The sequence below is a fragment of the Petromyzon marinus genome, chromosome 13, assembly GCF_048934315.1.
Source record: "Petromyzon marinus isolate PM22_M1 ecotype Great Lakes invasive population chromosome 13, UKy_Petmar_22M1.pri1.0, whole genome shotgun sequence".
Lineage (NCBI taxonomy): Eukaryota > Metazoa > Chordata > Hyperoartia > Petromyzontiformes > Petromyzontidae > Petromyzon > Petromyzon marinus.
Window position 1 is genome coordinate 1,646,516 of NC_133679.1, and position 23,542 is coordinate 1,670,057.

At 44.1% G+C, this 23,542-nt stretch overlaps 1 protein-coding gene across 4 annotated transcripts in view; it reads left to right on the forward strand.

Annotated features, from left to right (window-relative positions):
* Positions 1 to 23,542, forward strand: part of LOC116942198 (WD repeat-containing protein 7-like) — a 145,232-nt gene that overhangs the window by 69,778 nt on the left and 51,912 nt on the right. For all 4 annotated transcript variants that reach the window (XM_032953871.2, XM_076066791.1, XM_076066792.1 and 1 more), the window contains one exon: positions 11,800 to 12,005. In XM_032953871.2, coding sequence (XP_032809762.2) covers positions 11,800 to 12,005 — 206 coding nt within the window. The remainder of the gene's footprint in view (positions 1 to 11,799; positions 12,006 to 23,542) is intronic.

Here is a 23,542-nt window from a genome sequence, read left to right on the forward strand (position 1 = left end):
TTATTTTTGTATAACTACCATCGTCGAGTAATTCTTTAATTTTGTTGTTGTATTCTATTTTATCCATGATAACAGTAGCATTGCCTTTGTCAGCTGAGAGAACTACAATATCATTCCTCTTTTTTAATTTATATAATTCAAAACGCTCATCTTTGCTGAGGTTGCTAGCTGGCATCTTAGCGTTTTTGAGGGTTGCAGCGATTTCAGATCTTGCTACGTCTGCAGCGATGTGACCCAGGCCCCTGAGAGCAACGTCTACTTGGGCAATTATATCATTAACTGGTATGTGTTTAGGTGTGACTGCAAAGTTTAGACCTTTAGCTAAAACGGATTTCAGACCATCGGAAATAGAACTGTTACTGCGATTAATTACGACTTTATTAACGTCTAACTTTTTGGTGTGTGGGTCCGGTCTTTTGTTTAAGAGGAGGTTAAATTTGGAAATCAGGTTTTCCTTACATTTGGTCGACATAGTAGCAGCTGAAGAGGCAGTCATATTGTCTACATGTTCCCAATCCGATGTGGACATTATTGCCGTCAATGATAAGTGTGATTTGTAGAGTGTCTTGTCTAACTGATCTAGTTCTGTGCGTATAAGTCTGATTTTTTCTTCCATGAGAGATTCGTTCATGAGGCTATCCACATATACAAACACAGAGACAATTTCAACCGAGAAGATGGATTCTATCTTAGCAATCATTGGAAAGATTTGATAAATCATTTCAGTTCTTGATTGATTGTTCACGCTTACAGTGCCTTTCAGACAGCATACATAAAAACAAATTTCGTCTCCCCCCTCCTCTTTTCAAAAAATAGATGGACTAGTCCTGGCAAACTGCCATCGTTGCGCGTGACGCAAACGTTATTTTTATATATATAAATAAATATGCCGTTTTCAAAATAAATTTATGCAAACCGACACACCTGATGATGACCGTTTGAGTTATGGTCGAAACGTCGTGAGAATTTTTTTTTATTGTTTTATATATATTTTGTTATTTTGTTGTTTCTCTTCAACGTGACTTTACCGAAAAAACTAAGAATATGAATTACTGCAGTCACGAAAGCTTTAAATCAAAATTTAAAAAGAGAGTTGTTGAAAAGTGTAACTAATGAAAAAAACATTGCTCTGTAGACTGCACATTACTCTGAAGAAACGTCTTAAGAAACATGGGATACATTGTGGAAAAAATTGAAGCACATTTTTCCATGATTATTTGCTTGGCAGCAGTGGTAAATAGTAATAATTGTTGCTACATAATTACTATGATTAACACTGCACTGTGTTACGTTCAGCTTTTACACATACCCCATATAGACTTTGTCATTGAATCAGTCATTATTCAGTCATTCAATCATCAATATTCATTCATTCAGACATATCTTCTATATTCAGTGTTAACAAAATAGCAGTATAAAGATCGGTTATCTAAGAAGGGATACAAAGATTTTCTCCTTCATCCACGGAGATCCCACTTGCGCACCGACTTGACATTGACATCTTTCAAACGAAGAGCACTCGACCTCGGGTAGTCACATGACCTTTGCTGTGAACTCATTGGAAGTTGCCAATCACAGTTGCCCAATTAGGTGGAGCAGGGATCTGATTTTTATTTCACATCTATATATTTTTTTGACAATAGAAAATAGTACAGTAATTATTCCTGTATCAATTTCCCTAAAATGGCCATGGTTTATTTTGACCTTTAGCTCACCTCTTGTACAATTCAGCCACGTGGGTTCATTACCTGGCTTTGCACGGATGTGCAAATGTATATCTGAACCTGGAGTAAAGCTTTCCCAGAATGCTTCGTGGTATTCTCTAGAAGGTAAAGGCCTAATTGGTGCTCCCAAGCAGTGTTTTCTGCAACGATATTTAGAGGCTTAAAGAGGGTTTATTTTTTTTTGTTCACTTCTTGCAAAGTGTCCGGGGTGAACATTTCTGGAGATTAGGTTATGGTTTGATTTGCAAGAGTGATCTGTTTGCAGCCATTTTCTTGTAAATAGAGGACATGCAGTATATGTGCTGCCACTGATTCAGGGCCTGTAATATTGGTAACATATTCCTCGACACACAAAAAAATGCATTTGTATCACATCTTGAGATGTAGTGTATTTAGAAAGTAGCATATGGATGTTGTATAAATAGATGTAAATTTAATTGCATTTTACATTATTTTAGTTTACGTATACGTGCCAAAATAGGTGAAGAGTCTTCTTGCTCAAATGAGCGGTGATGCAGCTCTCATCACAGTTGGTGGCCCTTTGCCTGGAGTGAAAATGTCGCTGGAGCCTGTTCTAACCGTGGGTCAATCGCTGTTGACTTCCCACAAAGTGGTAGCTATTTTATCGACCCAGGACGGATGATAGGCGATGTCAACCCTCAAGGAGGATTTGAACTCATGGCTTCATAATTGTCAGTCAAGCGCTCAAATTCAGCACGAGTCGGGTGGAGTTTACGTGGACACTCGTATGAATGTTGGAATGTTTAGAGCACTGCATATGTTGTCATGTATGTGGTGTGGCAGTGGAAATGGCTGAGAGATTGATGGGGGTCCTATTAGTGGCTCCCAACATGGGCCACAAAACCCACAAGGTCACCCCTTGCACACAGTGAAGAGACCTCGGTCTCCTTGACCCCATAAGTCACTGGATGGGAAGACATCACACCTTGCCCTCATTGATTTATGTTTCCTTAAACTTGTCATTTTAGCCTGAAATTCACATTCCCTAAATAGAAGAGATGAAAGAGGTGACTTGAAGGTCGCCTTGCTTTTTTCCTTGGTGTTCATCGCAACCAGATACTCTGTATTGTGTTTATTATTTATTAACGTTAAACATTCTTGTATCAATGGAAGCATACTTGTTTCGTGGAGAAAGGCAGACACGTATTTGACACGGTCCATCACAGTTACCCCATTGGGTGGAACAATGATAAACTAATTCCAAATGCATTTTTTATGCGTGTTTGAAACACAATATTTATATTGGCCTCCTGCATATGATCCATCCAGAGTTTATGCAGGTTGAGTTTTGTATGGAACTCACAGATTCTTGAAATATATGGACAGAAGCCCATCAGTGGGTTCGTCCGGCAGGCTTGCCAATGCTGGCTGGTTCCTGCAGTCCTATAGACTTAGCTTAGTGCCCAAACAAAATATCATGGTATGGGTTAGATACAAAAAAAGGGCTGATGTGGTCACAAGATAAAGTTGCAGTTGAATGGACTCGACACTGGGTAGTGCCAGTGATGTCGGCAAGCTTGCGATTGATATGGGGCAGTTGGCAGCGGCCGACCTCCATAAAAAAAGAAGACGCCGATGAGTGATACCGCAACCATAACAAGCAGAACATTGAGCGGTACATGTCGCGGCGTCGAGTGGCTGAATGGGACTTGTGAACCCATTACATAGAATATGTAAGATAAAAAAAAACATTGAACTTTGATCATCGATATTAATTGATGAATCTATGCATCGTTTTACTTAGGCAGATTATCTCCACATTCCCCCGATCTGGAAACCCATAACACCTGGGTTCATCCACGACCTCTTGCCAGCAAAACCTTCACCACTTCACATGGCCTCACTCAGACTGCCCCGGCTACCTTGAGAGCCTGACCATCGCTTGGTGGCCGAGAGTGGCTGCTGTTGCCTGAGCACAGTTTTACCATTTCTACATCACACGGCATCGGGATCAATCAGAAAGGTTCACTCTTTCATCATGGCGTAACGTACGCACTTCACGTACACCGACCTGCCAAATTATATTGCCCTTGTATGGTCATGCATTGGGGTACTCTGCTAGACGGCTAAAATCTTAATTATTGTGGTGTTTAATAGTATGACTATGTATAAATTGCCTCCTTTTTGCCTGCTGAAAAGTCTGATAACGTTTGTCTTTTCCTTATCGTCGCTCTTTGCATCTCGAAGAATTATCATGTTTGTGCTTTTTGTGTATCCTGTGCGTATGAGTGTATTCCTTTGTTTCCCAGTGTATTCTGCTGTGTGTATTCCTGTTTGTCCACTTGGGCTTCTGTCTGCTTGAGCCACCTGAGCTCCCATGGATTGCATTCCTTTGTGCCTTTCTTCCCTTGGGTTTTCCTGCACTTCATGATCAAATGCATCCATCTCTTTCATTATCTGTGATAAAACTACTGTATCCACCAGCTCACGTCCCCTTCGTGCGGTGTGCTCTTAATTCTTTAAGCCCAAAAAAATCGGTTCAGCTAACCAACCCATCCTGCAGATATTTGCCATCAACGTGTTTCGTTATGTCATGAGTATTTCATTTTAAGCAAGTCAAAATTACTCTAATGCCAAGCGATGCTTTGGATACAAACCCACACGTTTAGGATGTTGCTTTGTGCCAAATCTATTCCCATTTTGCTTGTAATTAAAGTGCACTGCCCATGAGTAATGATTTAATTGCAAAATCAATGAGAGATAATTATTAATTAAAATTGTATGAATTGCTTAATCGCATTACACACACGTAAAAAAGTGGGAAAGTTCTGTATCTTGTACATTTCCTGTTTCAAACAGTGTAATCGGACGTTGCGTTTCTTTCAGTGTTTAGAAACATGCAACTAAATGTGTGCGTCATGAATTGAACATTGCGAATTGCTTTGTAAAAGAAATCTCACATGGAAGAGCAAAAGTCCACAATAACAAGGCACACTGCGGCCACGGACTGCTTGCACGTTTTTCTCGTCGCATTTTCGGATCTCATGCTCCACTTAAATTGCCGGGAGAAAGCTAAAACACAAGAGCAACAATGCACGCACCCTTTGTCAGGGAAATGTGGTTATCCACGTTTGTGGATGGCGATTTTCAGTAGAGTATAGATGTTGGTGACTTACAAATGTGTTATATAGGATATGAAACCTGCAATGGCCTGTATAGTTGTTGATGATGAGGACGCAGTATTTTTCAAGCATGTATATTTTAGCAGTTTGCTTGTTTTTGTAATGCCTTATGGAACAGAACTGTTGATTGACTGTTCACTTCATGCAAAGTGTCCCGGTGGAAATTGCACCAAGCACTGTAATCTTTAACATTTTTGCATGTATGTTGAACTTCGTTCGCATCGCACGTAGCCAAATGTGTTAAACCACCACGTCACAGCCCTTTGAGATAAATCTCTCTTGCACAGGAGACATGGGGCGGGAGTAAAAAAAAATACACGAAAAGATGTTATACGCAGAAACAAAAATGTCAACAAATGGATAATAGATAAAATCTGTAATAATAAGAATGAAAAAATATATATCTACAGTGTGAAGACCCGGTCGGGTTACAGTAACATAATCCCCCCAGGTTCGTGGCCGAGGCTCTCATCTGTGGTTATGTAACGCACTGCCAGCTGCTGTGATATGGTGCCCATGTCCGCATGTCTGTACCGTGGGATGCATGGTGTCTGCATGATGGACCAGACTGAGAATTGTTTTTTTTTTATCCCAGGGATTTTGTTTGTGCGCTCGTGACGGAATTGTGGGTAAGGAATTGTGGGTAGAAATGGCCGTTGGGTTGCAGTGCGCTTCTGGTGGCAGTGGCTTTCTGTCTTGTCAAAGTTTTGTTCTTCCACCTTCACTGCTTCCCTCTGGTCATTAACATGAGATTGAAGCTTTTAAAAGATCAATCGATACCTCCCCGATGATTTATCCCACGTGGTGGGGCGATAAAACCTCCAAGGTTGGGATGACGGCCGAGTTTGTCTCCTCGGCCTTATAAACGCCTGTCATTTCACATTTTTTTTTTAAACCTGGGACAGGAATTGGATTATGGGTTTGCTTAACCCTTCAGCTGCAAAACGAAGATTCTTGGCGCGGTGTTGTGTGTGAAAGCCTTTTTGTGCGTTCTGTTCGTCAGTCCTCGTTTCAGTGTTTCCGAGCTGCATCATTTGGCTTTGTCACTCTGCCTCTTCTATTTGCGTGTTGAATACATTTAGATCCTTCGGTACATTGAGAAATAATTTCATACATTTCAATAAGACGTCACAAAAGTAGTAAAACAAAATTTCGGTTTTCAGAATTGTTTCGAAACATTTTGTAAAAATACGTTTACAGTCACCATTGCAGTTTAACTTTGTGCTATGACAACATCGATTTGTAATGTTACACAACGCATACGGACTCATCTCTATTGCGTACTTGCCACTCAACTACCTCGTGGTTTAATTTCGAGCTAATGTAAATGTTAATATCTTCAGTGGAGTAAACCGAAAATAAATCACAATTGCGTGGAACGGCACCGATTGAATAATTGTACCCAATTGGATGTATTATTATGGAGATTTAGCATTGAAGCCTTAATCCCTTTTTTTTCATGGGATTCCACTGACCCCTGTATGTATAGCTGTTGCTTATCAGTCTGCAAGCCATCGTGTGATACACGTTGTGAACACAAATACGAATCTATTTGGAACCCTTGCAGATCAGTGCACCCCCCCCCCCCCCCACCTTGTTAGAAATGGTTTGTGGAAGGAGATAACACAGAACTTATTATGATCTCTTTGCCCTCTCATCCACACTAAGGGGTAGTGCTTTCCAAACCCGCACTGCAGCAGACAGAAATGTACATCATTTGATCGTCAAACTAATATTTTTAAAATTTAATTCTCAGAAGAAATTTTGCATTAACTGCAAAAACGAAATTTAGTATAAGGGTTTTTTTTCCCCATAGTTTTTGGTGTCTGAGTTGAGGCCATGAACGTACTGCAAACGAGAAGCTAGTTTAATCATGGGTGCCTGCCTGTGTTCAAAGCCAGGATTTCAGTGGTACCAGCATAGTGCTCTGACCTCTGACCCACCCGGCCACCTCATGCACAGTTTAAAAAAAAGATCAAGGTGAAAGAGTGATATTGTCACCATCACCAGACATTGCACGCATCAACCGGTCACATCGGAGGGGTGTCTCCATGCATCACTCTACACCCTCTGCGCCCACAGCCGCCTCCCTCTAAGAAACCGAGGAATGCAATCCACTGAAAGCAAGCAAGATGTACGTAACCGGACTATTCCCCACATTTAACACGTGGCCTACACGCTGTCGTGTGTGGGATTCTTGCACACTGAGCAGGAGGGACGATTACTGATACCTTGCAGTTGCCAGCAGAAATATACAACCAAGGGGAAGATGATGGAATCATTCAAGAGCAAATAATAATTTATCCACAATAGAGGTGTTTTGGGTTAGATTGTGTAAATATAAATGTGTCGTTAAACCCTCCACCACTTGACACGGCAAATTAGTAAGGTTTGTCACATTAACAAAACATGCCAATTCGTTTCTAGTTCAGCACACCATGCGGTTGGAGAGTAAACCCACAACATTGACAAATCGATTACGACGTTTTGCCGGTAATTACAGCCAGTCTCATCAGGCGATGGCCAGAGTTGTGGAGAAAACCTCCAGTTTCGGTCTTAAATAGAGGGGTATATGTGATGTAACTTGTGAGCCAATCATGATCGATAATAACTTAGCATGTCTGATATTTTTTTATTGAAAGCTTTCGTGACTGCAGTGATTCATATTCTTGGTTCTTTCGGTAAAGTCACGTTGAAGGGAAACAATAAAATAATGAAATATATATAAAACAATAAAATTCTCACGACGCTTCGACTGTAACACAAACAGTCATCATCAGGTGACAGTCATCATCACACCTGATGATGACTGTGTTGCAGTCGAAACGTCGTGAGAATTTTATTGTTATATATATTTTATTATTTCATTGTTTCCCTTCAACGTGACTTTACCGAAAGAACCAAGAATATGTCTGATATTATTACCATTATTATGGTGCAAGGATATCACGAAGGCAGCTATCTCACAGATGGGTAAAGTCTGCCAGTAAGCGGTGATATTTCTGTGTGGATTTATGCAATTAATTAAATTCGACACTGGCACACGTGGCCTGTTTTCACAATAACGTCACAGGATCATCGATTTCCCACTGCGGAGTAGACAGCACATAGTATTTGGGGTTAATACATCCGCAGGTCAATACACCCACAGTGTTAACCAGGGTGGCCACTGGGCTCGAACCACGAACCTCTGCAGCAAGCAGCGAATGTGTTACCGCTCGGCCGTGTCACTGCCCAAACCTTGGAGGCCTGATATCACGTCGCGTTACGTGATATCAGTGGGATCTCGCAACATGAGGCGAGGCTCGGTGTCGAGACGCCGAGGCATTGAAGCCGATGATCTCTTGACCTTGTGTGTATTTAGGCTCAACTTCCCTTCAGAGTTGTTTCTTATTGTCTCATTGACGCGAGCACTCTTTAAAAAGCATATTATAGGCAGATGCGGATGTTTATACTTGTTGTCCAATCCCTTTTCTTTACACGTTTTCAGAAAATAAAACGGCTTAGTGACGTAGCTGCAGCGTACTTGAAACATTGCATGCTTCGACTCTTAACACATTCTTGGAGATATGTGTGCGGTGATGTGGTTCACACACAAGGTCAGGGTTCACGAGTGCCAGTCCTTTTACTCAGCACCCTGTGCTTGGGCCTTTGACCTCCCTTTGGCCTTTTTTTTGTGTTTTTTCAGTGCCCTGTTTTTGTTCTAACGTCTGTGTCCTATTTCTCACTTCTGTCTCCTTGCCATGTGGCCTGGCCTGGTTTTGTGCGGTAACATGCCCTCTGTTCTTGCCCGTCGACCCCCTGTCCAGATGTATACCAACAAAAAGTCACCCTTCACCTTTTTGCCCTTTGTGTCTGTTTATGTAAATGCAATTGAGCACATACATTATCATATTCACCACAATTGGCTCTACGTATTTAGCGGGCGACGAGTTAATATTGCGACTTGTGGAGGTTTTGGGGGTAAAATAAAAGGGTCCTGTGGCTTCAGTAGTTGTTGAAGGCGGAAGAGTGCGGCTTGCTGGTAAAGATTTATCCTTCTGCTGCCACGGCTGGCCAACACACGATGTAAATAATTTATGGCCCTAGCCTTGCCGCATAAATTCTGGTGACAAAGTTCAATAACTGAAAAACAGTTTGGTGGCCATCTTAAGCGATGCTGTGTGCTTGCAGCGGAGAGAGCCGCCTCTGTCTCCATCATTTTTGCTCTTGCAGCTGCAGCACCAGCCGCCGCCGCCGCAGCAGCAGCATTTTTAATTCTGTAATCTGTGATAGCTCTGAACACATTATGTTAAAAAATAATCTTTAGGTTAACATCGACGTTCAGTGTCCAAAATGAGTTCATTATTTATATATATATTTTTTAAATATCTCACTTTTAAGAATAATTGACATTTGCATCCTTTTTGTTTACCGAGTGCTACCTTTTATTTGCCAGGCGAGACAATAAAAATGTGATGCCTTTTGTTTCGAGGGAGACCTGGATACCCAGAATTATTAAAGGACAGTTGTCCTTTTGTTATTAGTTGACAGTGCTATACAGTGGCTTACTGTTGCAAATTATGCTAACGTTGAGCCTTCATCAACCCACGCAGGGTTTTGTTTTCACCATACTGCACCCACGCCGCTCTATGCGGGTTGGTGAAGTGGGGATGGGGGTACAGGACTGGTTCAGACGCCGCTCGCCACTGACGGTGGCTGCCGCCAGAAATCAAGGGCACGTGGCCAGGTTCAGAGCAAGTGCGCCAACCACAGCGCCACACCCCTCCACCCGAGTGACGTTACAGGGTCTTTAATGTCTATTTGTATGAGAGGCAGAATGGTTGATAATTCCCATCAGACATTTACCAGAACTGCTTTTTTGTGTTTAGTTTGATGTCCTTCCCCCGCACCTCCGATCAGCACGCTTGGCTACGCACGGTGCGAAATAAGTTCAACGTTCGCGCAACTACATGGACGGAAATTGAACCGTCCGACTCTGTGTTCCCTGGCTTCTGTGTGCTGCGATCCAAGTGGCGATTAATCTCCCTAAATTATACTCCGAACGGGAAGTTGCTTAGCATGGCACACGAGCAGTGAGAGGAGTGAAGCGTGACCATGGAAGATGGACAAGGTGCAACCCAGCTGCGCGAGATTGCGCGGCGAGTTGCTGAATGTGCATCGCTGTGCGTCGCACAGCCAACGACCTGGCAGCGCACGGCGATTTAGCAGCCTTAGGAATGAGACCAAGCAGCTGTGACCCATTAAAGCGGAGAGTGCCTCATCTGAGCAGTAATTAAACTCGGTCTATAAAATTCAAATAGCACCGGCCATTCACATTACGTAGTCTTGGTGTCAAACGTGCACATTTTACTGTTAACCTCTTCTTTGCCGTGATACGGAATAAAGAAATCGTCATTCGTGGAAATATTCATCATTCTCTATCCACCATTAGGTGAAGGTCTTTCCCATGTATCTGCTGCTTACTGTATTTATTTTTGTTATGCAATTCTCTTGCTTGTGTGTTGTTTCATGTTTCCTATTTGCTTGCTTTCTCTGTCATCGTGCTCCAACTATTAATTGCCAAAACATGCATCGATGAGTGAACAAGAGACCTCTGCTTATCAGTGACGATATTGGGGGCCTGCTGTTGGCAGTAAGCACATAAATGGAGAAGAGGAATTTAGTCACAATGTTGCAGCCTCGATCATTTACGGAGTGACATTCACACCGTCCACGTCTTAATTATCAAGAGTACAGTACACATTAAACATCCTCGATGAAATTAAATACTGCCCATACTGAACGAGAAGTGTGAGTGTTGGTCTGTGAGTTTGCACGTATTGGTGTGAGCGATGTTGTGCGTTTTAAAGTGGCTGGATAGCCGAGTCATCAGCACACTCACGACTTGGGGGAGAGTTTCGTGAAGTCAATGATTCGATTTCTGTAGCCACCTGATAATTTATGTGGAGAACTATCAAAGCATGTTGTTTGTAGTAAAGTGGACGTGAAAGTGTCTTTGATATTGTCAGGTCCAATATTTTTAAAATGACACTATTGAATTGAAAGAGAGTTCTTATGCAGCTGTGCTTGAACAGACCTTGTTTTCAATAGGTATAAACACCTCCAATTAGCACGGTTGGCTACGTACAGTGCGAAAGAAGTTCACCATAAATATTTCTTTATATTTACCCCTATTATATATAATACATCGAAGGTAATGTGCGAATATGAATGTGCTCATTGTAAAGTTAGTGCTTGTATATGCCTGTATTCACGTACGTGGGAGCTTTGTACTGCTTCTGTGTGGGCATAGTAAGGGCGTGATAGTAATTGCACTGGCAATGAAGCTCGGTGCTGAGTGGAGTCAGCTGGGTGGCTCAGGTCAGAAGGCCAAGCTGGCAACGCTGAGAACATGGGTTCAAATCCAGGTAGTTGCCTCAACTAAACCGGTTTCTCAAGTGCAGTGAGTTGATGGTCTTAGCCCAGTCACCAAGAAATACACATTAAATTAATTTGGTTCTGCAGCTGATTTGGCTAAATTCCAGCCCTGAGATTTAAAATGTTGTTTTGACGGGAATGTGATGCCCTTTTCTGTGCTGGCCAGGTCACTTGATGGAATCTCAGAGGCAGGTCTGTGATGTCCGCTTGCGCGGGCCATTCTCTAACACGAAGTGTTGCACTACTTTGCAAAATGTCCGAATGGATTCTTAATTTTTTCACATGACACCGATAGCGCAATCGGGATAACATTTAGTCGAGTGGGGAGGAAGGGGGTACAAGGAAGGTATGGTGCCGGTTGTGGCTGAAATAAAAACGTAATTTTGCCAAACTGTGGCACGAGTGTAAGCAGGTTGATAACATTCTTCGTGAGGGTTAACGTGGTCAAGGAACTGACCACGAAGGGTCAGCCACGACACTGACCCCATGGTGCCGTGCCGTCCCCGAAGCAGGCGTGCTGGATCGCTGTGTCGTCGGACTGGCAGCCGAGGAGATTCTGAGCCTGTGCGACGACCACGACCCAGCGGGGGAGTCCGTGGCGCTTGAGCCCGGGGGGCCGTGGGGGGGCCTCCACAAGTACCCACGGCTGCGCTCCTTCAAGACGCTGCCCGCCCACCGTCGCGCCGTGCAGCCACCGAGCCTTGAAGTGGCTGACAAGGTAACCGTCCCCGTGGTGCGTGCGCGCGTGTGTGTGTGTGCGCGTGTGTGTGTGCGCGTGTGCTGGGAACTTTGATATTTTATCTGTAGTCCTTTGGTATTGCGATATACAAATGTGTATTTATTTCAGCGGCTAATCGCGAAGGCCTACGTGTTAAACTGGCTGAGGATTCGTTCCACGTTTGAGGTGTTTCATTGTACGCCAACATTTAGTGACTTAGGTCTGATAATTTTGTTCCAAGAACTGGTTCCACTTTTATATGGTGTCCACAGACGTTCCATTCCATCGAGGAGCTTTCCTTTGTTTCATACTGCAAAGAGAAGTGTTTACATCTTCACGTGTGACCTCGGGTGCTTCCTGGAGACAATTATTTTAAGAATTACAGACCCATTCACCTCCTGTACCAAGTGTATAAATTGTTGATGAGGAATCATTAGCACCAAAGTGACATTTAGAGTATGAGCAACGTGAGCAATCTGAATTTAGGACAGGTTTACCTACCATCTACCTCATACATACTATCAATTGGATTCCAGAAAATAAAAATATGGATTGGAAAGATAGACACTGACAAATATAATAGAACAAAAGCGGAAAATCCCGCGTTATTTTGCCTACAACAGGGTACTGTAACCCTGTACAAAGGTAAAGGTGCAGCTTTAGAGAGCCCCTCTGAAAGGTATTTGGCCGACTCTTCCACACTAGCCAGATGTCTTGGAACAGATTGGAGTAGTCGCACCTTGCCGTACAAGTATCGGTAGGCAGTGAAAATGTGAAATTAGTATTTGTACAATAATGTAGTTAATACACAAGTGGTTATAAGAAGTAGTAGGTGCCCAGAGGTCGGTGATGAAGGAGAAAGTATAAACCAGAGTAGTGGGAAAACGGAAGAGCAAACGATGTGGCGAGATGGTAATTACCTAGCCTGGTATACAGGAGGTCGTGGGTTTGATCCCGACCCTGGCGCCTGCTGTATTTTTGGAGTTGTGTGTCTCTCTCCCCGTGGTTGCGTGGAATTTTTTCAGGGCCCTCCGGTTTTTCCCTCCACATTTAGAAACGGTATACGCTATTAATTGGCTGCTGTAAATTTCCACATGGTGTGATAGGCAGGTCTTTTCTGAAACAGAGATATATATATATAGCTCAGTGGAAATAACCTGGTAAAATGATTTTTTTTGCGAAATAGGTATAGAGGTGACTTTTAAGTAGCTGCGGGATCTAGCGGAAGGAGCGGATGTGATGGTGAGGCATGGTACCATCACTGGCATTGACCACGATGACTTCTTCACTTTGATCTTGATTTCACTAGATTCACATTACGGGGCCACCAGCGTGGTTTGTATGCCATTCGCGCACACACTGTTGTCATTTGAACTCTGTTTTTCCTGAAGCTCCTGCGATTTGATATGGTGCTCAAAATGCATTCTAAAAATAAAAACAGTCACCTCATGATGGGATGAACTGCTATATAAAGTTACCATAGTTTTGGACTGATTCTTTCGATGTGATTATAAAGTTTTGTGGCTGCTACCCATTGGGATCTTGGTTAAATAAAATATGCCCATCGCTTTCACAATCAGCTCTATTGAATAGGACATTAATATCGTCCTGTGTTGTTATGTTCGTCGGCAAAGGTGCAACCCTGAAATTACTTTGCTCACGCCACTGCTGGTGGAAGAGCCTCCAGTAGAGGGAGTTTTAGAGAACCCCTCTACAGGGCATTTGGCCTACTCATCCACACTCATCAGACTTCTTGGAATGAGCGGGAATACTCACACTTAACCCCACCACACATCACCTTCAGATCGACTAACTGTGGGGTGCCCACTGATACCGCTGGTCATAATCGTAATTTTTAAACTGGGGAATATTTTCCAATGGGGTAATAAGGAACGGTCGTGAAACAAAGCCCAAATAAGCTAGAGAAAGAATATATCTGGGTTCACTGTGGTACAAGTGTATACAGTACATATGCAATTTTGGCCGTGCATCATTATTTTAGATTTCGGCACATGCAAACCCCACGCAAAATCTCAACGCCACGAGCAGATCGCCACTGTTCTCACGGATTCCGTGGACATAAATTATTCACAGCTCATAATCTGGTCGCTGTCAAGCAGCCTCCTCCCTCGCAATGCGCATCATCTCACATCGTCAGCAGAGCAGTGTGTGCTTGCCCAATTAGAAAAATGAAATGGACATTGTAACCGGGTTGTCTATTAGTCGAGTCTCCGTATTGACTCGTTAAGGTATAAATCGTTTGTGGTCATCTGCTCGCCTGACGGCTGACCCTATGGCTGGTGCGTCTCTCAGGAGGAGTATTCTGGCGAAGTGTTAAAATGCCTGTAAAAATGTCAGCCAAGATATATGCAGAGGCCCACATTGGGCATCATAAACTATAAAGACGCTGGCAGAAAATGGCTTTATAAGAGAACATTTCTGGAGGGACTTAATGGCATTAAAACAAAATTAACATCCGGTGTCACGGGATGTTTTGTGTTAAGAATTAAGATTATTTAGATGACCGTGAGGTTAATGTATTTATTCGAAACATAATTCATCTCTTGATCGTGTGCTACCAGCTGTGCGTGATTTAAATGCAACGTAAAGCACGATTAAACAAATTATGATTTTGTATTACTGTGTCACCAGTGGTGCACAAGGACAAATAACAAAAAAAATCAACACATTCGTCACTGTGGCCTCACGAAGAGAAATATCAACATCATAGGCCACTTTGCGGGAAATGGCCCTTCTTCAGAGCACATGCTGTTGTTGTACAGTGCTCGTCACGGATGTGTTGAGATCTCGGTTGCTGAAGCGCGGTGGGCCACTTGCACGTGAATTCGCTTTTAGCCCCCGAACCATTCAACTTTCGTCGCGTCATATAGGCGCCCTGCGTGTAAGCGCACTGCCACGGGTGTAAATTCACCAGGGTGTTGTTAGCAGCAGTCACAGAGTGTAGACGTCACGGCTGCTCGACTGAATTGCGGAGTGTGCACGTTTGCTTAGTGCTGATGAACGAATACCAGCAGGGGGGAGTGTGACACCATTATGAGAAAAATCACAGCATGCACTTAATTAGTTTAATGAATTCTCTCTGCACTGATGGTATTATATACGGAGTCATTTGGCACCACGATGAGGGTAAATGTTACATTAGCATAAAACATAAAATGTGGGATTTAAATTCTTTACTTAATTTTTTTATATTGGCCTTCCCACATACAGTGAGCGAAAAAAGTATTTGATCCCCTGCTGATTTTGTACGTTTGCCCACTGACAAAGAAATGATCAGTCTATAATTTTAATGGTAGGTTTATTTGAACAGTGAGAGACAGAATGACAACAAAAAAATTCAGAGAAACGCATGTCTAAAATGTTATAAATTGATTTGCATTTTAATGAGGGAAATAAGTATTTGACCCCTCTGCAAAACATGACTTAGTACTTGGTGGCAAAACCCTTGTTGGCAATCACAGAGGTCAGACGTTTCTTGCAGTTGGCCACCAGGTTTGCACACATCTCAGGAGGGATTTTGTCCCACTCCTCTTTGCAGATCTTCTCCAAGTCATTATGGTTTCGAGGCTGACGTTTGGCAACTCGAACCTTCAGCTCCCTCCACAGATTTTCTATGGGATTAAGGTCTGGAGACTGGCTAGGCCACTCAAGGACCTTAATGTGCTTCTTCTTGAGCCACTCCTTTGTTGCCTTGGCCGTGTGTTTTGGGTCATTGTCATGCTGGAATACCCATCCACGACCCATTTTCAATGCCCTGGCTGAGGGAATGAGGTTCTCACCCAAGATTTGACGGTACATGGCCCCGTCCATCGTCCCTTTGATGCGGTGAAGTTGTCCTGTCCCCTTAGCAGAAAAACACCCCCAAAGCATAATGTTTCCACCTCCATGTTTGACGGTGGGGATGGTGTTCTTGGGGTCATAGGCAGCATTCCTCCTCCTCCAAACACAGCGAGTTGAGTTGATGCCAAAGAGCTCCATTTTGGTCTCATCTGACCACAACACTTTCATCCAGTTGTCCTCTGAATCATTCAGATGTTATTGGCAAACTTCAGACGGGCATGTATATGTGCATTCTTGAGCAGGGGGACCTTGCGGGCGCTGCAGGATTTCAGTCCTTCACGGAGTAGTGTGTTACCAATTGTTTTCTTGGTGACTATGGTCCCAGCTGCCTTGAGATCTTTGACAAGATCCTCCCGTGTAGTTCTGGGCTGATTCCTCACCGTTCTCATGATCATTGCACCTCCACAAGGTGAGATCTTGCATGGAGCCCCAGGCCAAGGGAGATTGACAGTTATTTTGTGTTTCTTCCATTTGCGAATAATCGCACCAACTGTTGTCACCTTCTCACCAAGCTGCTTGGCAATGGTCTTGTAGCCCATTCCAGCCTTGTGTAGGTCTACAATCGTATCCCTGACATCCTTGGCCATGGTGGAGAATTTGGAATCTGATTGATTGATTGCTTCTGTGGACAGGTGTCTTTTATACAGGTAACAAGCTGAGATTAGGAGCACTCCCTTTAAGAGTGTGCTCCTCATCTCAGCGCGTTACCTGTATAAAAGACACCTGGGAGCCAGAAATCTTTCTGATTGAGAGGGGGTCAAATACTTATTTCCCTCATTAAAATGCAAATCAATTTATAAAATTTTTGACATGCGTTTTTATCGATTTTGTTGTTGTTATTCTGTCTCTCACTGCTCAAATAAACCTACCATTAAAATTATAGACTGATCATTTTTTTGTCAGTGAGCAAATGTACAAAATCAACAGGGGATCAAATACTTTTTTTCCCTCGCTGTACCTAACTTCTCGGCTCAATCAATCAATCAATCTCAGTGTCGCAACTGGCGTAGAACAAGACGCGGCTGTACACAGCGGAGCGTGAATTTCTGTTACGATTGCAATGAAAACGTAAAAACGCGCAATGGCAGGACAGGTAAAAAAAAAACATCATGCCAAATTGTAGTCTTAAATATAGAGTCAAATGTTTAACTTATTTTCAATTCAATATTTGCAAAAGGAAAAGGATGTTCAGAGGTGGCTAGCCACCTGTGATTAAACCATGTCGTTCAGTACTGGAGTCAGTCAATGACTGCAAAAAAGGCAACTCACATTTTTTTTGTGCGCAATTAATTTAGCTACATTTTGACTTGTCTGTGCGTTGAACTTCTTTGGCAGCGTACGTAGCCAACCGCGTTGATCGGAGGTGCGGGGAGTCAGAGGTGAGAATTATTGGTTTGACTCATGCAGAGAGCTGTATTCTCAGTTGCCAATTGGGTTAGAAATGACTGCTGTGTGGACCAGAGGTCACGTGAAGGGATTTTAGAAACAGCTCCATGGTATCTACTTCCACGGGCCGTTTTCTAGCATATAAGAGAGATCCACATGGGTATTTCATCTCATGGCATGCCACTGATAGCACAATCGGGATAACATTTGGGAAAAATACTTCTTATTTTGTAAGGGATTTCCTCAAGCAATATCGCAATTATTGTGAAACCTCTTTCCTCTCTCCATATGACTCCTACTTGTGTCACTGAAACAAAAATCAACTGTCACTGAGCTGTAAGTTATTTTAAAAGCTAGAAAAAAATGTCAATGCTAATATAGTACCGCATAAATAGAACATTACTCTACTTCACTGGGTTAAAATCAAAATCGGGGCTTTGGTAAGCAAAACAACCAGGTAACCCTTCGGTTATTATAAAAATGGTGATCGTTTTGTGTTTTTGTTTTTGCCGCGGAGTAATTTCACCTGCTTATTCCCACACACACATACCATCCTCCTGCCTAACCAACACACACATCCCCACACACCATCCTCCTGCCTAACCAACACACACATCCCCACATACCATCCTCCTGCCTAACCAACACACACATCCCCACATACCATCCTCCTGCCTAACCAACACACACATCCCCACATACCATCCTCCTGCCTAACCAACACACACATCCCCACACACCATCCTCCTGCCTAACCAACACACACATCCCCACACACCATCCTCCTGCCTACCCACACACACACACCCACACACCATCCTCCTGCCTAACCAACACACACATCCCCACACACCATCCTCCTGCCTAACCAACACACATCCCCACACACCATCCTCCTGCCTAACCAACACACATATCCCCACACACCATCCTCCTGCCTAACCAACACACATCCCCACACACCGTCCCCCGCCGCCACGGAAGCGGCTCTCCGTCGCACCGCGACAAACAGACGCCTGCCTGCCTGCCTGCAAGCGATCTCCTTGCCCTGTTTTGTGAGCATCCACCCATTGACTGCTTGGGGTGGGGGGTGCCGGGGCTTTGACTGTCCCCATCGTCTCACGGTGGCTCCGGGTCGACGGGAAGCCGCCGCAGCGGCAGCGGAAACCGGTGGTGGCTGTGCCGGTGGCGCAATGATGCCACAGCTCGCCCGGCCCACGGGAGGTAGAGATGGTTAATAAGCCGGACAGTAAGTACACCGTAAAGTATTTTGTTGACGTCTTCGAGGTAAATCTTGAGATGGGTTTTTTTTGCAAGCCTCGCCCCGTGCTCGCAAGACAAATCGCAAACTCCATCTGCTGTTTTTTTATTGCACGGCACATCATCTGCTCTTTTATGAGGCCGGAGAAGCGAGCTTTGCTATATGAGCGCAATATTTCTCTGCTTGCCTTGCCACGCGGCGTTCACGGAAAACCCAAAATATTCCTGCAAATGGAGCGGCTGCTGTAATCTTTCTGTTGTTATTTCCCCCCATTATTTGGAGACCCAAGATGCTTGCTGCTTAGCTTTATTTTTTAATACGGTAACGACAATATTTGGCGTTCAGTTGCACGCAATCCGACAGGGTACATTGACCCAACGCTGTGCCAATACCTTGCCGCAACATGAATGCATAATACCCATAATCCTCACCGTTGTATATTGTAAACAATAAGAAAGGAGGGTATTCATAAACTGAGGTATAACGTAATCCATCTGACTTGGGCATAGTTCCATTCGTAATGTGCAAAAAGAACAAATAAAATACATCTCTGACCACTCGTCGTTGCTTGTCACTTGAGGGAAAGAAAATTCCACATTGCTTTACAATTGTAATAAATAATAATGACTTGGCGCGTGTAGTAAATAGCTCACGTTTGCTTCTGGAGGGTTGTATGTAATGGGGATGTAACGATGCATTGGTGCATTGATCGATATCGAATGTTGAGGCTTACGATACGTGCATCGAATCGTACGTGTAAGAATCTACCTTCGTTGGTTTGTGATTATTACGTACGAAAACGACATTGGGAACTAATATTCGAATGTTACGTTAATTGTGTGAGCAAAACTATACAAAGTAGACAGAGAAAATCCTAAACGAGAATTGATTCTTGAACGTACTCACGGCCCAGAAGTTCGACAATTAAAGGAATCGCCAGGGGCAGTGAATCGCTACACCTCAAATATATATCTAGTACTTTGTGTGATAAACGAAATGTATTTATCTTTATACGTATTTCTAGAAGATAAATGATGCGGTGCATTTTGGTGTGAAGTGTCATTGTGTGGAAGGCAGTGTGCACATACCAAGGACGAAGTGAAGCTTTTAGGCACTGGGTGACATTTGGTAATTATTGACACCAATAATAGCCTAGGCCTGAAGCTACCTTGCCTCTTGTGCAGATAATTGCTTCTCGTGGGGTAGGCATATAGAGACAGAGAAAGGGAAAATAAGAGCCGGAGGAATGTGAGAGAGCGACAATGGGAGAGAGGTGGTGAGCACCTTCAAGTGGAAGGGAGGCTGTGGCGATCGTGAGCGAGCAGAAAAGAAGAACTGGGATTCCTTTCTCCTCTTGCGTATGTTGGAAGTCTGTTCATGAGCTAAGTGCCAATGTCGATGTCTGCTAGCCATGAGAGGGCTTCAGGAGTGAGAGTTTGTGCGCTTTTGCTTTTCCTCGCCCTCGTTGAAGGAGCGAGTGTAGGCTGCAGTGGTTTATTATGTAGGCCACCGTTTTGGTTGTGCGGCCACAATCACGGCAGTTGTTCTTGTATTTAATGTCCCGTTCGTGAAGGAGATGCACGCACCCGGCCTGTTGATGTCCTGGTGCGGTTGGTGGCTCCACCACCAGTGTCTTCGATTAGGAGGAGGATGAGGAACGTCAAAGCCAGGAGGTGTGCGATCTTTGGTCTTGAATGAGGGTTAGCACGGTTGGCTACGTACGGTGTGAGAGAAGGTCGACGTACACACACACACACGAGGAGGTGTTTATTCCCGACGTCCGTGTCATTCCACTCGGTTTGCAATAAAAAAAAATCCAGATCTGGGTGAGATTCTGTGATGGTGACAGCAGCGCAATCCCAGAAGGGGGGGGGGGGGTGGATCGAGACTCGAGTCAGCGGTGGGTTACAATGTTGAGGTCTCGGTTAATGGGTAGGTGCTTGTCATTGGTAAGAAAACGTGTAAGATATGAGCCGTGGTGAAAGGGAAGATGGAGAGAAGCAGGAGGAGACCTGTCACGGGCATGTGGAAACAAGAAGTGAGTGCGACCAGGAATGAAAATGAGTTGCCTGAACATCGGGACGGAGGGTGGGAATGAGAGCGGTGGAGAGATGATGAAGATGGGGTGAGAGGAATAGAAAACTGAGAGATAAAGATGGACAGCAAAGAAGACAGAAGGATAGAGGGAGCAGGTGGGGGAGGAGTGGGAAGATAGACGGTCCACGTGACTCGGGCTCCATCACTTGCAGGGCCTGAGTGACCCCAATCCTATTATGGCTGGGGTCGTTGACCCGACCTCACTCCTCTTTCTTTCCTCCTCCAGCCTCCCTCACTTCATCCCCTCCCCTGCCACCCCACCCACCCACCCCCAACACATCCAACACCCTTTTCTGTCTCCCCCTCCCACCCACCTTTCACTCTCGTGCTCCCAACACTTTCCCTTCTTCCTCACACCAGTGAGCGTGCAGCGAGAAGGCCCCTGCCAAGCACAAATGCAGCAGGGTGCTTAAACCCCTCGCCGCTGCCTTTACGCCGGGATCAAGGGTCAGCCCCTGCCAGCGCCAAAGGGTTGATTGCCTTTGCATTTTGACAGCACTTACAATCACACCACGGCATCCAGCACATCACCGCCGCGGTGTATATTTTGAGTGCCGGCCGCGGAGCACGGCGCTGCTGTTCGACGCCGCCGTGTGTGCTTTTCGGTCACCTCTGTGCGGCCGCTCTTAAAGTATTTTGGTTGATTCTCGTGCGCGCGCGTGCGTACGCGTTTTTTTCTGCTCTTTCCTCCAAATCAAAGGGTGGTGTGTTTTTTTTAAAGGAAACCCACCGGCAGATGTTGCTTCCAATGTGGAGGGTGTGGAAATGATACGCTTTGTTGTGAGAGTGTGATGAAAGGTAGCGGTTAGATGAGGATACAAATAAAATGGTTCATTGGGAAATGTGGGTTTAGTGTATGTAGGATGTACCGTGTAGGTGTGTGGATTTTAGTCTATACAGTATGCACACTTACGTAAATAATATATAGTACATACTGAAGTTTTTACTTTAGCATTTTTTTTATAAGAAAAATGTGTATACTATAACCTATACATTAAATTTAAGTCCAAAATTTCATCATGCGATGCAGTTGCCAGACTTGTCTCTCCAAGGTTTTATTAATTCGGGCAGTGATGGATAACGGTCGTGGACAATGGAAAACATTTAATCTTTTAATTTGAAAAAATTAAAATCGTGTCGCTTTCTTCGGGGGTTTCTGACCGACTTGAATACTGATAACCTTTATCTGTGACACAATGTGTGCTGTAGTGATGAGATAGCCCGTGTGTTGTGTTCCAGCGAGCACCCTGTTTACATGCCCCGCCTGAAGGCACAGCATCTCAACAACACACTATGTTGACTTATTGGCACCTTTTGGAGCTATTTTGAAGGCATTGCTTTTTTCCATGACTAATATACGCTCCATCTAATTAGTCTGGCGCTTTGTAATAAACACTATTATAATCTGCTTGGTGACATTCTGCCGCAATCGAAGAAAGCGCAACAATGACCGGAGGTGATATTAGCAGACTCCCCCCACCCATGCAAGACACCCTAAAGAACATCTTGAGTGATTTGCTAATGCTTCTGTTCGGCTCTTTGCGTGACGTGTTTGGTTGTTGCTTGTGCGGTGGTACAATTACTTATGGCCGTGTGTCTAGTTCCACGTTACATTCTGAATCTGTTGCCATTAAGGAAAGTGCATATTTTGTATTTTCATCCAACTGTCACTGTAGGCCAGCTGGGCATTGGCTGTGGCAGTTAACTCAAAATAACCATGAGAAGGTCATGAATCCAATTCCTGGTTCGGGTCAACTCATCATACGTCCACGGTTGATGGAAGAGGTACTACGTTTTGCCAAAATAGGTACCACGTAAGTCAGCAGCAGCTGTCTTATGGACAGACTGTGTCCGATCATAGGGATATGGAATTTTTTTTTTTTACCAGTGGCTCAGGGTCAACAATTGTCATTGCTCATACGGAGAAACTGACGTTGAGTAAAACAACTCGGAGGCATAAGGTTCAGCACCTTCAAGCGGAGGTAATGGCCGAGGTGCCACATGTCCCTCGATTGACATCGTCCATGAGCGCAGATGCCGTATTTTACTTTTTGGTACCCACCGAGGTGGTTATAACTGGAGTGGTTCCAATGTAATTGTTGTGGCCAAAAACAGTGAATTGTGCGATTACCACGCCGAATGACTGGGGCTATAAAATAATTCACTCTTTTTGGGCCGTGTAAATAAATTCACTCACGTTTAGGCGGAACCAGTGTCCGGTCTGGCCTATGGACTTTCAGTGTCCGCAGCGTAACAGCCAATAAGAAGGCCGTGTGTTTTTGCCTCTGCTCTCCTAACTGTCCAATTTCTATGCGTATGTGTAGTGATAGCTTTGAGCATTAAATTAAATAAATGTTCGTTAATATTCTCTATATTATTATGCAACATATTTCTATACCGTAGTATCGTCGAAGCGTATACCATACAGAGGTAAAGGCGCAGCCCTGAAACGTCCAGCTCGCGCCACTGCTGACAGAAGGGCCTCCACTGTACGGAGCTCGAGAGAGCCCCTCGACTTAGATATTTGCCCTACTCATCCATGCTGGCCACATCTCTGAAGAGGTGAACGTACCCACACTTTACCCCACCACACGCGGCCTGCTGAGTGACTTCACTCTGCTGTACCCATGTACACTGGTGGGTGAGAAGGACGGTGGATTTAAGAAACTTGTCCGTCGTGTCAGCCGCGTGTCGGAAAATTGTATTTGCACCGACGACCTCTGAATTGCAAAGTCCAAACGTGATAGCCATTACACCACGGCAGCGTTGCGCACACCATAATTGAATGTAATGTTATAAGCTTGCCCAAAACACTGAGCCATCTATCTTATGCTGTTAACCGAGGGTTAGATTAAAGCAGAATACAGTATCGTATTCGAACGTGCTGCATGCCGCAGTGTGTGTTTACATTCACGTTGGTACGAGCATCGCA